The 14,274-nt window shown below is 45.7% G+C and overlaps 1 protein-coding gene across 1 annotated transcript; it reads left to right on the plus strand.

Annotated features, from left to right (window-relative positions):
• The first annotated feature begins 5,409 nt into the window (after nucleotides 1–5,409).
• LOC146634868 (uncharacterized) lies at nucleotides 5,410–10,498 on the plus strand. The gene is made up of 6 exons (XM_085349984.1): nucleotides 5,410–5,455; nucleotides 7,898–7,939; nucleotides 8,019–8,288; nucleotides 8,369–8,608; nucleotides 8,698–8,883; nucleotides 10,485–10,498. Exons 1-6 carry the CDS (start codon nucleotides 5,425–5,427, stop codon nucleotides 10,496–10,498), a joined length of 783 nt encoding a protein of 260 aa, XP_085206110.1. The 5' UTR covers nucleotides 5,410–5,424.
• The last annotated feature ends 3,776 nt before the right edge of the window (nucleotides 10,499–14,274 follow it).

Consider the following 14,274-nt stretch of genomic DNA (forward strand, 5'->3'; position numbering starts at 1 on the left):
TCTGTTGAAGAACTAATTTCAACGTGTCCATGTCATTTCCTGGTGTAATTGATACATTGGTGTCAGTTATACTTGTCCAGATCCTCCATGTTCCTCACTATCAGTACTTTTGCCTCTTCTGGTGTCCCGTTTAGCTTAATGAAAATCTTACAGTTTGTTACCCATGTATGTTGTATTTTACCGTTCTTCTTCAGTTGCCTTGCCTTCCTCACGATGTCTGCGTTTTTTCGTGTCAGATGCTCATTAATGAAAACGTCCGTGCCTTTCAGTTTGCGTCCTTGTTTCAGCAGTGCGACCTTGTTCTTCCGATTGACAAATCTCATAACGACGGCCGGCAGTCTGTCACTCCTCCTGGGCAGTGAGTGACATGCTTCTATGTGCTCCAGGTCCATCTCTATCCCCTTGCTTTGGAGGAAGGACGCCACCTGTTGCTCCACCGAGCGGGTCTCCTCGTCGCTGGGCTCCCCGACGTTCCCGGCCACCGCGCGCGCGTACGAGCGCGGCTTGATTTTAATACCGCTGATTACCACGTCGTTCGTACGGGTGTACTGCTCCAGGTCATCCACCCGCCGCTCGAGATCCATGATCCGTCTGTCCTTCTCGGCATTTTGGAGGCGTAGCTGTTTTACCTCCTCCAGAAGCCCCAGAAGCAGCTCCTGCTGCGCCCTGACTGCGGCCACGTCTCCGCACAGCGCTCCGAGGGAGGTTTTAATGTCTTCAACCTCCTCTGGTGTTGGGCCTTTCTTGGGTGGCATACTGAAGCGAGAGCACGAGGCGGCCACCACGAGGGACCCGGAAGCGGAATTTCTGATGATGGCGCCTGGCTAGGCCTGCTGGCTGATGGTGGAGCCTGGCTGTGGCCTGCTGGCTGATGATGCCGCCTGGCTAGGCCTGCTGGCTGATGGTGGAGCCTGGCTGTGGCCTGCTGGCTGATGGTGGAGCCTGGCTGTGGCCTGCTGGCTGATGGAGGAGCGTGGCTGGGCCTGCTGGTTGATGGTGGAGCCTGGCTGTGGCCTGCTGGCTGATGGAGGAGCGTGGCTGGGCCTGCTGGCTGATGGAGGAGCCTGGCTGTGGCCTGCTGGCTGATGGAGGAGCCTGGCTGTGGCCTGCTGGTTGATGGTGGAGCCTGGCTGTGGCCTGCTGGCTGATGGAGGAGTGTGGCTGGGCCTGCTGGCTGATGGAGGAGCGTGGCTGGGCTTGCTGGCTGATGGTGGAGCCTGGCTGTGGCCTGCTGGTTGATGGTGGAGCCTGGCTGTGGCCTGCTGGCTGAGATTTCAGGTGAGCAGGTTTTGAAAATCGGATGCTGCGCTGCTGAGGAGCCCGTCTTTCCTGTGACTCCTAACCCTCCCGTTATTTTCCTTTAATTGGACTTTGGTTAAGTTCAATCCGATGTATTAACCGACCTTTGAGGTGAAGTGCAGCTGCGAAGAACGCTACGGCAGGCAATGAGGTGCGTTTAATGTCGCTCTGTTAATTTGAGCGTCCATAAATTGAATGTCTTATTTTTTCTTACTTTATTATTGCTAATTTATTGGAGAATTAGGCCATTTAATTAAGGATGGATGGATGTTTTATTTTATTCTGTGTTTCTATTTTTCAGTTTTACTTTTCAAGACTTGGTGAATTGCCTTTTTCTACTTTTTGTTTAGTTTTGTTAAAATTAGCAGCAGTGAGAAGTGTTGTTGTCGGTCTTGAATATATTTGATGTAGCCCATACTGTTAAGGTAAGTGTCATGTTTTTAGTTGTTAGTCTGATGAAGAATCTTTTATTTTTCTCCAAAAGTTGATTGTGTTTATCTGGACATAGTGTTTTTCAGGTCCAGCTGAATGCAGGTTTCCCCAGTCTTATACGTGTCAGGAGCATCAGCACAGCTGAAATGCATTTTTCCTAAGCACCGCGTCTCTGTGGCTTTTAAACCCCAAAACACGCTAAAACAAAAATGGGTCCACCCCAAGGATGGGGTCCCCCGGTGTAGTTTCCACTGTGACAGACTGTGGGCTTCCTCAGAGTGAGGCTGAGAGCGGCAGGCCCAGCTGGAGTCTGACCCGAGTCACACAGTGGAGGTCAAACCTTCTGTGCCACAAACACCAGATTAACCAGTTTCACTCATCATCCTTCTACTGTCAGATTTTACTGGTGCAGGTTTGATGAATCACCATCTGAGAACGTCTCTGATGTGGGCGCCACTCACAGGGATCACTTCCTGTAGAAGGGTCACATGACCTGGCCCCTTTGTGATGATGACAGCGACGCCCCTTTCGTGTGAGGTTAAACCCAGAGAGCTTCGTGTGACCTCTGACCCTGATCACCAGCGTTAGGGTCAGTGAAGGTGAGATACCATGTGACAGGAGGAGGAACAATAAAGTTTTATTTGTACGAACACGTAGAACAGATGAAGTCAGAACGAAGCAGGTGGAGCTCAGTCAGGGTGGAGGTGCAGACAGGTGAGCTGAAGGGGAGGAGCCAGTCTGGTCAGGAACTCTGTCTCCTCGAGTGAACCTCCTCACCTCTGAAACACACACACACACACACGACTCTGAAGGTTGCAGTCAGGGTTGGTCAGGGTGGTGAGGGTGGGGTTATCTTCTGGTCTCTGGTTGGTGTGTTTCCTGCAGGTGAGGCTGAGCGGCCGAATCATGACATCACTGCTGCACAGACACAACAGGAAGTGGAGGAGGAAGTCGTCAGCGTCCCCGTCACACACCTGAGACAGACACAGAGGTTATGTCTCTGCAGAGTCACGGCTCGGCCCTGTGGAAACGTCCTGCAGGACGCCTGTTTCTCTCTGTGGTGGCCCCCCCACAGCGTCCCCACCGTGCTTCACTGTGTGGACGCTGTTCTTTGGGTTGTAGCTGCATCTTCTTCTCGTTTCACCTCCTCTGACCACAGGACGTTTCAGTCTGCAGGTCTTCGTCCTCAGCAGTGTGGCTGAAGGTGTCTGCAGACGTGGAGCTCTGTGAGCTCACAGTGCGTCCCTGTGCAGCCTGTAGAGTCTTTGAAGTCTTTGCTCTGACAGGCTTGTTCTGTGCTGGGCGGCTCTTTGACTTTCTTCAGGTTTCCCTTCCTGACACTCTGATAACCTCAGATATCCACAACGTGAATCCTCACAAACATCTTTTTCTCTCTTTTCACTCAAACCTTCTGACGTTTTCACACCGACTGTAAATATGAAGAAAACCCTCAGTTTGACGCCACGCCCCCAAACCAGTTCAGCAGTAAAGCGTGAGTAGACGGAGCTGTTACCAGGATGTAAACAGGATGTGCCCTTTCACAGTTAAAGCCTCAGGAATAAAAACATGACCCGATCTTAAATTTTTAAAGATAAAATAAAGTTTAAAGACGACGATGAGCACGTGACTCACTGCTCAGAGCCCACTCACCCAGGTGCATGATGGGAGCAGGAGGAGGAGGCTGGGCCGAGCGTATAGAAACCAAACAAACAAATAAACAACAGCACGACAAACACGTGAACCAGACTTTACCTGTAAACTTACCTGGTGTCTCCCAGGGAGACCACAGTTATGGAGCTGACAGGTAAGTACGTGCAGTACACACTTCCTGTCCTGAAACACACACACAGGTAAACCGCACAGGTACGTAACCATCGGCGTGACTTTGTATTGAACATTGGGGGGTCAAGATCTCTGTCTAAATAAATAAATCTGGGTACATTTCCAGATGATTAAACAACTATTTTGCTGGTAACACCTGAAACCAGTAAAGAAAACCAGCAGCCTATTAATGCAAGATAATCCATAACTTTATTGGGGCTGACATTGTTGGAAATGAGTCCAAATAAAGAGTCCAAACATTTATAAGCCTGTCTATGTGTGTCTCACCTGGACAGCCTCCTCTGGAAACCAGACAACAGCAGAGTGTTACCCGGCAACAGGCCAGGTGGGTAGGGGGTGTGGCTTAAGTCCAGGTACACCTGCAGACTCCTCCCAGCTTGGTCACAAAGAGTGAGACGCACACCTGCACACACACATTCAGCTAACAGTCAGACCAGGGGCCCGTTCTTCGTACCTCGCTAAGTAAGTTAGCTGGATTTGATTGTTGACGATTTCGTGTGATCTTGGATCGTTCGGTTCTCCGAAGCTCATCCGGGACTTGCTGTCATAGCAACAGATCCGTAAGCGTAAACCTGCTCGGGAGCAGGCTTACTTTATGTAAACAGGATTAGATCACAGCCACTCAGGTATGTCCGCTTCATGTATACGAAAGCAACGGTGAAATATACTCACTCAAATGAGCAATCCTATTTATCCATATTGTATATTCTGTATCTATATGTGTATATATAGTGTATTTATGCTTATATCCTTACTCTTATTCCCCTTAATGTATCTGTAACATGCAACTTCTTTCGGTGCTTTGCTACTGGAAACTGAATTTCCTGGAGGAACCCACCCGAGGGATTAATAAAGTTTCATCTAATCTAATCTAATCTACTTGGGTTTTCTTCCTGCAGCCCTCATGTTTACTCAAGGTTTAGTTCTGTCTTCATGCTGATTTTCTTGTTCAGTCGTGTCTCATGTTGCAGTTTGTCAATCCTGTCCCTGTGCTCTGTGTTCCATCTGTTCAGTATCAAGTCTGTGCCTCATGTGTTTCCTGTTTTATTTTGATAGTCCCTGTCCTGTGTGCAGTGTGCTTGGTTTTGCTTCCCTTCTGTCATTAGGCCTGATTTGTCCCAGATGTGTTACCACCTATTCCCCATCTTCTCGTAGTCCTGCTTGTGTATTTAAGCCCTGTGTTTCTCTGTTAGTTGTTGTGTTGTACCCTCACTGTACTGTGTTTTGTTTTCTATGTGCTTCTGGTAATGTTCTGGTTCACTCTTTCCTGGTTTGATTTTCTAGTTTCCCGGGTTTCTAGTTTGGGCTTAAGTTATGAGTTTCTAGTTTTGTTTTCTTCTATTTCTATTCGAATGTTCTCCAGCAATAAAGCTGCCACTTTAGTTAATCATTCTGTCTCTGGGTCCTGCGTTTGGGTCCTACATCCTGCCTGCCACCTCAACACCTTTAATTTTACAGCTTCTTAGTTATTATAAAGTGCTGCAACTCATAATGTTTTCTAAGATAGTAAAACCAGATTTAAACCGACTACTTCTACAAAGATGGAGCTAAAGTGATGATATACATTTATAGTTTGGACTTGGACACATACAGTCTGTTTTTCCTTATAACTACATGTGAGTTCAATTAACATTTTGTAGGAAAAGGGAATTTGTTTTTTAAAAGGATTATAGATTCGGAGCTGAATTACCCAACGGAACATCTCATTCACTGACGTTTGCTGGAGAAGCTGCTCTGCCTCTTTGTGATGGAGCAGCAGCGTGACGTACTGAAGACTGTTAACGGGGAAGTGCTGAAGCTGAAGGCGTCTCTCTGCTGCTCAGACTGACGTTCAGTCGTCATCCAGACAACATGAAGACTGCACCGGTCTCTCTGCTCCTCGGTGAGTCAAACACTAAAATCATCGATTTATTTATCACAGCTCCAACAAACAATATGGCAGGAAAACAACCTTTCAGCAGTTACAAGCTTGCAGCTACTGACTTTAAAGTTCATGTAAAAATTCTGAAAAGTTTCGTCAAGGCGAGAGGAACAGTTCATTCTCCTTCTTATGTCTTTCTGGTTTCATTTGATTGGTAATCAGAATCAGAATCAGAATGGGGTTTATTGCCAGATGTTGAGGTTTACAACATTAGGAAATTGCTGCGGTGCTTCAGTGCAAACAATAAGAATTAAAGTGCTATGTAGAAAGATATATACATGAGTGCAGGTGGTGATCAGTGCCAAACATGAAATGATGCAGTGACACAGCGTAGGGTCATGTGTTAGTGGCGGGGACAGTCATGTGGTTATTGTTCATGTGTCCAACAGCAGAGGGGAAGAAACTGTTCTTATGGCGAGAGGTTCTGGTGCGAATGGACCGGAGCCTCCTGCCTGAGGGGAGCAGGTCAAACAGACTGTGTCCAGGGTGAGAAGGGTCAGCTGAGATCCGGGCTGCACGCCGCAGTGTCCTGGAGGTGTACAGGTCCTGCAGAGATGGGAGTCTGCAGCCAATCACCTTCTCAGCAGAGCGCACAACACGCTGCAGTCTCTGTTTGTCCCTGATAGTGGCTCCAGCGTACCACACGGTGATGGAGGAGGTGAGGATGGACTCGATGATTGCAGTGTAGAATTGCATCATCGTCGGTGTTGGCAGGTTGAATTTCTTCAGCTGCCTCAGGAAGTACATCCTCTGCTGGGCTTTCTTGATGACGGAGGTGATGGTGGGCTCCCACTTCAGGTCCTGGGTGATGGTGGTACCCAGGAAGCGGAATGAGTCCACAGAGGTGATGGGGGTGTCAGTCAGGATGATGGGGGGGAGTGGGGCTGTGTGCTTCCTGAAGTCCACAATAATCTCCACTGTCTTCTGGGCATTCAGCACCAGGTTGTTGTGGCTGCACCAGGACACCAGACGTTCAACCTCCCTCCTGTAGGCAGACTCATCCCCGTCCGAGATGAGCCCAATAACGGTGGTGTCATCTGCGAACTTGGTGGCTGTGAAGTTGGGCAGGAACCAAGAAGTGATGTTAATGTTGAATAATGGAGCTCACAGTTTTAACTGAAATGTATGAAGAGTGATAGAAAATGGTTTCAAACATGCATGATGAAAGTTTTTCGGTTTAAATCGATCTCATCATCACTGCAAACCTCTCAGAGGTTCAGACTCTCAGCAGTTTAACCTGGAATCCTGCAGGAAAGTCACCATATAGTCTGGACTAAGTCAGCGATTAAACTTTCTGCCCAGCTAAGTGTCAGTAACATGAAGACCAAAAGAACAAAAGAGACTTGACCTCTTTTCATCAAACATCTCTTCAGTCAGGAAACCACAGCCTCTGACTGCATGAAGCACAGGGTCCTCTGACTGCGTCCCCTCTTTTATCTAGTCTTCACTTCCTCTATTCACAGCCAATTTTCCATTAAGAGGACTGAGTGTATTCAAACAACCACAGACGGTTTTGACTGTTAAAGTTCCCATTCCCGTTGACATGATGACCTTTAAACAGCAGCAGTGTGGGAGTGAAACAGGCCGCAAATCTGAAAATAAAAACTGTGCTTTTGAAGGGTGGCTTGTTAGTCCCACACTTTCTTCTCTGCACATGAATGAAAGCTCATCCATGCACAGTTCCCTCTCCATTGTTTACAATGCTGTGCACTGTGATGTTTACCGTTGATTGCCATCTGATCAAAAAATGTATAGAAAACAGGAAAAGACAGGCTAACCTGCGTTGCTGTCTCGGTGGTATTTTAGAACTTCCTGTTCCTGTTACAGTGCACGGTGGTGTTTGTGTAGTTTAATCTGCGTGGCTCACAGATCTGGCAAAAATACAGACCTTCCATAATTAAGTAGAAGTACAAATACTACTGTTCAAAAATACTCCAGTAAAAGATGAAGTACTGATTCAACTTATTAACTCAAGTTAAAGTAAAAAAAAAAGTACAGACTAGGAAATGTACTCAAAGTAAGAAAGTACAAAGTAGTAGCAGTAAAACCCTGGCTGATTGTGACCCACACCCATTACCACACCTTGGCTCATGTGATTAGGTAGAGGATCATCAGGGGGTCCATTGTCCCTCTCAGGGGGAAACTCCCACAGAGCTTAAATGTGGGTCTCTTCACCGTTTGATCCTAGAACTGAAGAAGCTTCTCAGATGAGAGGTGAAACGTCTTCAAGCAACTTAAAGAAGTCCAGACGCTTTTCTTTCCAAGCTCCTTAGGTTGTGGCAGATACTTCAGGAGATTAAAAAGTTTCCTGAGAGAAAAAAAACAACAACAAAAAAAAAACTGTGCAGCCTCAGTCTTTCTTTAAATGACCTCTGACCTTCAGTGACCTCTGACCTGTTGCAGGTGTGTGTGTGCTGCTGCTGTCTGCACTGGCTGTTTGTGCAGGTGAGTAGATGAAGTGCACCATGGTCCAGGACAAACACTGAGTGTAAACACTGATAGAAACTGTCCGTCTGTCCTCCAGTCTCTCTGAGCGTCAGTCCAAACCTTCAGCAGTTCTTCACAGCAGCCTCAGTGTCTCTGACATGTGACGGTCAGCTGGGCTCTGATGGATGGACGGTGAAGAGGGACACAGGAAGTGGGACTGAGTCATGTGGAGCAGGGGGGCGGGGCTTCGGGAGGTTAACTGGTTCATCCTGTTTGCTTGATAAGCAAAGCGAGCCAATCAGTGGAGTTTACTGGTGTGAAGGTGAAGCTGGAGAGAAGAGTGAAGAAGTCAACATCACTGTATCAGGTAATGAAGTCATTCATTTCATCAGACTAACAGCACACTGTTATACCACCTCTACATCACTCTGTGGGTCTTTTCTTCAGATAAAGAAGTGATTTTGGAGATCCCTGCACTTCCTGTGAGGACAGGAAGTGATGTCACGCTACGCTGTAAAAAGAAAATTGGTGGCACAGTCGCAGCTTATTTCTACTTTAATGGACGTCCTGTTGGACCTAAATCAGAGAAAAACATCACCATTAACGTGCAGCAGTCTGATGAAGGTCTGTATTGGTGTTCTACTGATGAGTTTGGATCATCTCCTCAGAGCTTTCTGAGGGTCAGAGGTCAGATCACTGACATCACTTCCTGTTTAAAGCAAACCTGCTGAGCTTATAATAAATTCAATGACCCAGTTTTATCATCTCTCCTGCAGATGTCTATGACACCACCACCATTTCACCAAGTGCCACCAAACCACCACCAACAACAATTACCAATCTCAATTCCCCTCCTTCTACATCGTCCTCCTCCATCATCTCACCTGTAGCTGCTCTGGGTTCTCTGGGTCTTCTAGATCTTATTCTGGTTGCAGCTTTGCTGTTTTGGAACAAAAAACAAGGTATAAAGTGTGTCAAACCCCCCAGAGCTCATTAGATTAAACATTTTACATGGAAAAATAAATTTTCCTTAATAATTATGTGATTATATACTATAATTCAATTATAAACTGTCCCCATTCACATTGTTTAGCAGAGAACTTATCTTACATGAAAAATATAGAGACACTTTCATTGATAAAGTATAAGACCCGATCCTTGGGGTGGAACAATTTTTGGCGCAGCGTGTTTTGGGGTTTAAATTCCACAGAGACCCAGTGTTTAGAAAAAATGCATCTCAACTGCTCCGATACTCCTGTCACAACAGTATCACTACAGGTTTTGACAAAAGTCCAGCTGGAATTAGTGATGGGATTTCCGGCTCTTTTTAGAGAACCGGCTCTTCGGGCTCCCAAGCGGCTCTTCAGGTTGTTTTGTTGCTTTAATTAAAAACGGTCCGGGGCTCCAGGGTCCGGGGGGAAGCAGGGATTAATCCCATACATGCTCTCAGTGGGTTCCAAACACACACACACTCTCTCGGGTCCAGGGCAGATCTATATACACACAGAGAGAGACGTCCAGGTTAGGGATAGTCTCAAACTCACAGATACAGGTTCAGGTCCGCCGTCATAAATAGTGCTCCAAATCAGCTGGGATCGGCTGCAGGTGTGACGGTGAGCACAGGTGCGTGGGCCAGGGGCGGGGCCCGTAATGAGCACCGCCCCAGCAGAGGAGAGAGAGCGCAAAGGAAACAAAACAAACAAAACATGTTGCCAAACACAGAGTGAGCCAGCGAGGCACGAGGACCACGACACAAAGCACGTGCAAACTCCAAAACACATTTCTAGCTTTAACTGAACTTCCAAACAGAGCAGATCACTTAAATTACACAATTGAAAGCATGAAAGCATGTGTGTATTGTCCCTGGCTCTCTTTCTCTCTCCCTCCCGCTCTGTTCCTGTGCTACTGAGTGTAACTACCGCCCCTCCCCCCTCTGCTCAGTGAAGCGAAAAAAGAGAGAGAGAGAGAGGGTGAGAGAAAGAAAAACCCACGGCTCGCGATAAGGAGCCGGCTCGTGTCGTTCACGTCAAAGAGTCGGCTCTGAGAGTTTCCTTCGCGACCGACACATCACTAGCTGGGATAACCACATTTACTCAGGGCCTTCTTGATGTGATGTTCCTCCTGGCTGCTGTGTCTGTGGGGATGGTGTTCGCTCTGTGTTGTAGCGTCCTGATGACTCCCAGTTTGTGCTCCATGCTGGCAGACATCTTCGGTTTAGAAACTTTTATTATTTGTCTCGTGTTTAAATCCTCGTCTTTCTCATTCCTGCAGAAAGGACGCTGTCATCAAGTCTGAGTCAAGTCACCTATCAGGATATGAACTTCAGACAATCAGCCAATAAAATTACAGATACACACTCACATGTTGTTTTCTCCAGTCCGAGGACACTGCAGGTACACATTCAGCTGTTATCCAACAAGTTATTGCTTCACAAAATATGATTATGACCCTTTGTCCACTGTGGGTCCTTGTGATAATTTCTTTGCTCCTCTATTCTTCTTGTCTTTCCATCTCCTGGATTCTCTTTTAACCATCTACTCATTCTCGTTCTCTTGTGCATCAGGGCTGAGTTATTGATGGAGTTTCCCAGATCAAATTTAAAGGAGGATGGGAAGAAGAGGATTTTCTCTCTGCCAGTCCCGTCAGCTCCCTGCTAAGATTTAGAGCTTGTCCTGTTTTTCAGTATGAAGGCCCTGCTCATCTGTTTTTCTTGCCATGGCTTAAAAAGTGTACATTCTGCATCCAAATGTCCAGCTGCCTTCAACTTTGATGTTTGTCTTGGCCAAAAATAAGCCTTCAGTTTATTCCTTTGTTTAAATAAAAATCTCTTGCTGATAAACTGAACCCTGGCTGTGGCGTCAGAGTAGCGCTATATAAGTGCTACATAAGAACCAGTCCTTCTACCATTTACTAAAAGCAGGCTTTTGCCAGGGCTGCAAAGGGATTTGTAAAGAATGAGTTTTTAGTGTACTATGTTTCAGGCAGTTGTTGCATGGAAGTGGCTGTTACTGAAAGTCCAGCACAGACCTGTAGTGACAGCCAGTGACTGGCATTTTGAAATGATAATAATAGCATAATGATTTAAAATTCCAGGTTCCTAATGAAGGTCTTGCAGATAAACAGTAACACATTCTATAATTTATTATTAATAAATAATAAACAGGTGGAGCTGGTAGCTCAGCATGTTTGATTTGGCAAAGAGCAACAACAACAACCACCATCACCACTCATATCTCCCATCCTCCTCCTCCTTCCTCCTCCTTCCTCCTCCTCCTCGCGTTCAGCAGGAGGCGTGGATGATGAGCGGCGATAAACTTGCGAGAAGCAAGTTATGCTCAACTCCACCGGTGGAATCTGACAGCGTGGAAAAGTGTGAAAACATCCATGATCACCAACGGATTTTGAAGGGCTGGACTGCTGCATGATGGAGAGGAGGACACCGCCACGGCCCTTCTGAGGGTGTTCGACTCTGACACTGACAACGAGGATTTCTTTGGTTTTGAAAGTGACAACGAAGGAAAGAAGCTGAGAGTGGATGACGAAGCCACCCTGAGCCTGTTCGTATCCGACACTGGAGAAGAGGACTTTGGTGGTTTTAGTGCGCAGGAAGAAGAGAAAGATGGTGAATGACTGACTTTTCTTCTTGTTAAAGCCGTGTCGCTGCACCTGAGCCTAAAAGGTAGTTGTTATATTTCCACTGTAGTGTCAATACACTATTAGAGCTTATGCCGAGTCAGACTGCACACACAATAGTTTGTTTACAAGTTGACTTCTTCTTTATTGGGATAACACAGAAGTAACACACACACATAACTGGGCGTGGTGCCCCCTACTGGCGATGGCTTGCATAGCACACAATAATTCTTGGTTCATACATAACAGTAGTCCGAAGCTATTCTTCTGGTGTGCTGTAGGTTATTGTTATGTACTACATTTGTTACCCATTTATGAAGCACAGTACATGTTTCATACTTGTAATTACTGCTACTTTTACGTATACCTAAAAAGTTATGCAAATATGTACCCATAACTTGTTTTTCAAAATATTAATAAAAGGGGTGTGTCTCCAAACAGCCATCTCTTTCCTGACAATTCACTTTGTGCATATTCTCTTACATATGATAAGTCAACATTGAAACACCTGCGGCTTTTAGTCACGTGCGGTAATGTATGTACAAAACAGGATTTTCCCCTGATTTTAGCTTGTGCGGCTAATATTCAGGTGCTCTTTGTAGTCCAGGAAATACGGTAATTTTCTTGAATTCTTACACATTTTACATGATATTAGTCGGCGGCTGCTTTACTAAACAGCTCCAGCTGTTTGATTTGTTTGAATTTTACAGGACAGCTTTTCCCGTGTTACTCATTCATTATGGAGCTACTGTAGTTAACATGTAATGCTTCTCTAAAACCCTGTGACACAATCTTCTTTAACATTAGTGCGCATTAACCCCACATCTTCCCTGTTTTATTGCTGATGTTGGCCTGACAGTATTGGGGTAACAATGTCTCCTCTGTTTAGGAGAGGGCAGCAGGGTCACATCCTCACTGACATCACCTGTATTTGCACTACAGTCATTCCCTTCACTGACCTTTGCTCTCCTTCTCTTTTCCATCAGGTTGTGTAAAACTGAAACAGGCATTAAATGTTTACTACAAATGATGCTTTACACAGAAATGCATTGTTAGCTGTTTTTACACACCAGCCTGTGTGAACCTTTAGTCTGAGCATGGGGTCAAAGGTCAGGACAGAAATGCAGCACTGTAACACATATACATATGTCGAACATCAGACATTTGACTGATTTGTGTTGTGACAGCTAGTTTTTTCTTTATACAAATAAATCATCATCACACACAGAAGAAATGTACAGACCGTACATTTATTAGCTAATATCAGTGGATACAAGAAAAATGGTATGAAGACAAACACTAGCAGCCTTAGCGTTTCTGTTCTGAATCTCTAATCTCTCACAGACATTCATCAAACCCTGTCCTCTATCAGCTTTCAACATAAGAAAAGTATTAGGCCTCATTGAAAAACAGTCTGTTTGCAGATGAAGTACTTTAAAAACTATACTTAAAAACATTTCATACACAAATCTGTCATTTATCCAGATTTTCTTGACTGAGTTTACAATTTACTAGAACTGCCAAAAACACATGAATAAAAACAAATGATGAAGGATCCACTTCAAGGAAAGTGGAAAAGCCTCTGTTAGCTGCTGTTTGCAGCTGGCACAGTCTAACAGAGGCTAATACCAACACTAACCAACAGTTTAGCATATCGTCGACAGCTCACCTCAGCATGGCTGTCCTCGGTCAGCAGTGAGCTTTATTAACTTGCACAAAGTTTTACACCCTGTTTGAGAGTAAATAAAAGTGGACATTTCTCAGCTCCAGCATTGACAGCTGAGGTAAACGGTGGACCGACAGCTTATCCACAAAATGGGAAAAACTCCGGTCCAGAATCCGGTCCAGTCCTCGTGGCAGTAAAAACTGTAATCATGCATACATGCTTTTGTCACACCTGACCATTTCGTACAATATAATTGAAGTTTTGGATTTAAAAATTTAGCAGACGTGAACGAGCAACATTCCTGATGAGGCTGGTCAACGCTGTTCAACTAGAAGCCTACGTGGATGATATCCCAGCCTACACATCCCCCTGAACTGAATTGCCTCAGTGAAATACTTGCTCACTCACACCAAACTTCATTAAATGTGAATGTGTTACTTTGCTGGTTCCCAGTTGCAGCTTAAGTGCATCCAATATTAGATTTCCCAGCTTTTCGAACACACCATGAGCTGCGCCATTTTCTGGGCACAGCAGGTTAATACCATATAAAGATTTCCTGATGTTGTATCTCCAATAACAGGTCACGGCATTTCGCTCTCGAGGCAGCCAGTGCCCTCCCTGCAGTCCCAAAAGGTTGATTCGGTTCATCTTGACGCACACCTGTGTGCACTTATATTCAAAAGGTTTTTCCGTGTAACGATCTGATAGTGGGTGTGGGGAGTCATAGCGGGCATGGACAAGATTCAGTATGAGGTACCGAGGTATTCGGGTGAGACCACTTGCTTCTTGGGATCCTTTGGCATCAGGGCTGTCCGGCCTTCAATTGAGCTTTTCAGGTCTATCTTTTTCTTTGTGTGTGTGTGTGTGTGTGTGTGTGTGTGTGTGTGTGTGTGTGTGTGTGTGTGTGTGTGTGTGTGTGTCCTGTCTGGCACTGTAGCAATCAGAATTATGTCTGAAGGCCAAGACAAATGCCCAACAGATTTACTTTCCCAAGTGGGCCTTTTGCAATACTGGTCCACTTGATTGTCATAGTTTATTTGATCTTTATTAGTTA

The sequence above is a fragment of the Diplotaxodon limnothrissa genome, linkage group LG3 (genome assembly GCF_057381915.1).
Source record: "Diplotaxodon limnothrissa isolate DT_005_m linkage group LG3, D_limnothrissa_male_GT1.1, whole genome shotgun sequence".
In the NCBI taxonomy this organism is placed as follows: Eukaryota; Metazoa; Chordata; class Actinopteri; order Cichliformes; family Cichlidae; genus Diplotaxodon; species Diplotaxodon limnothrissa.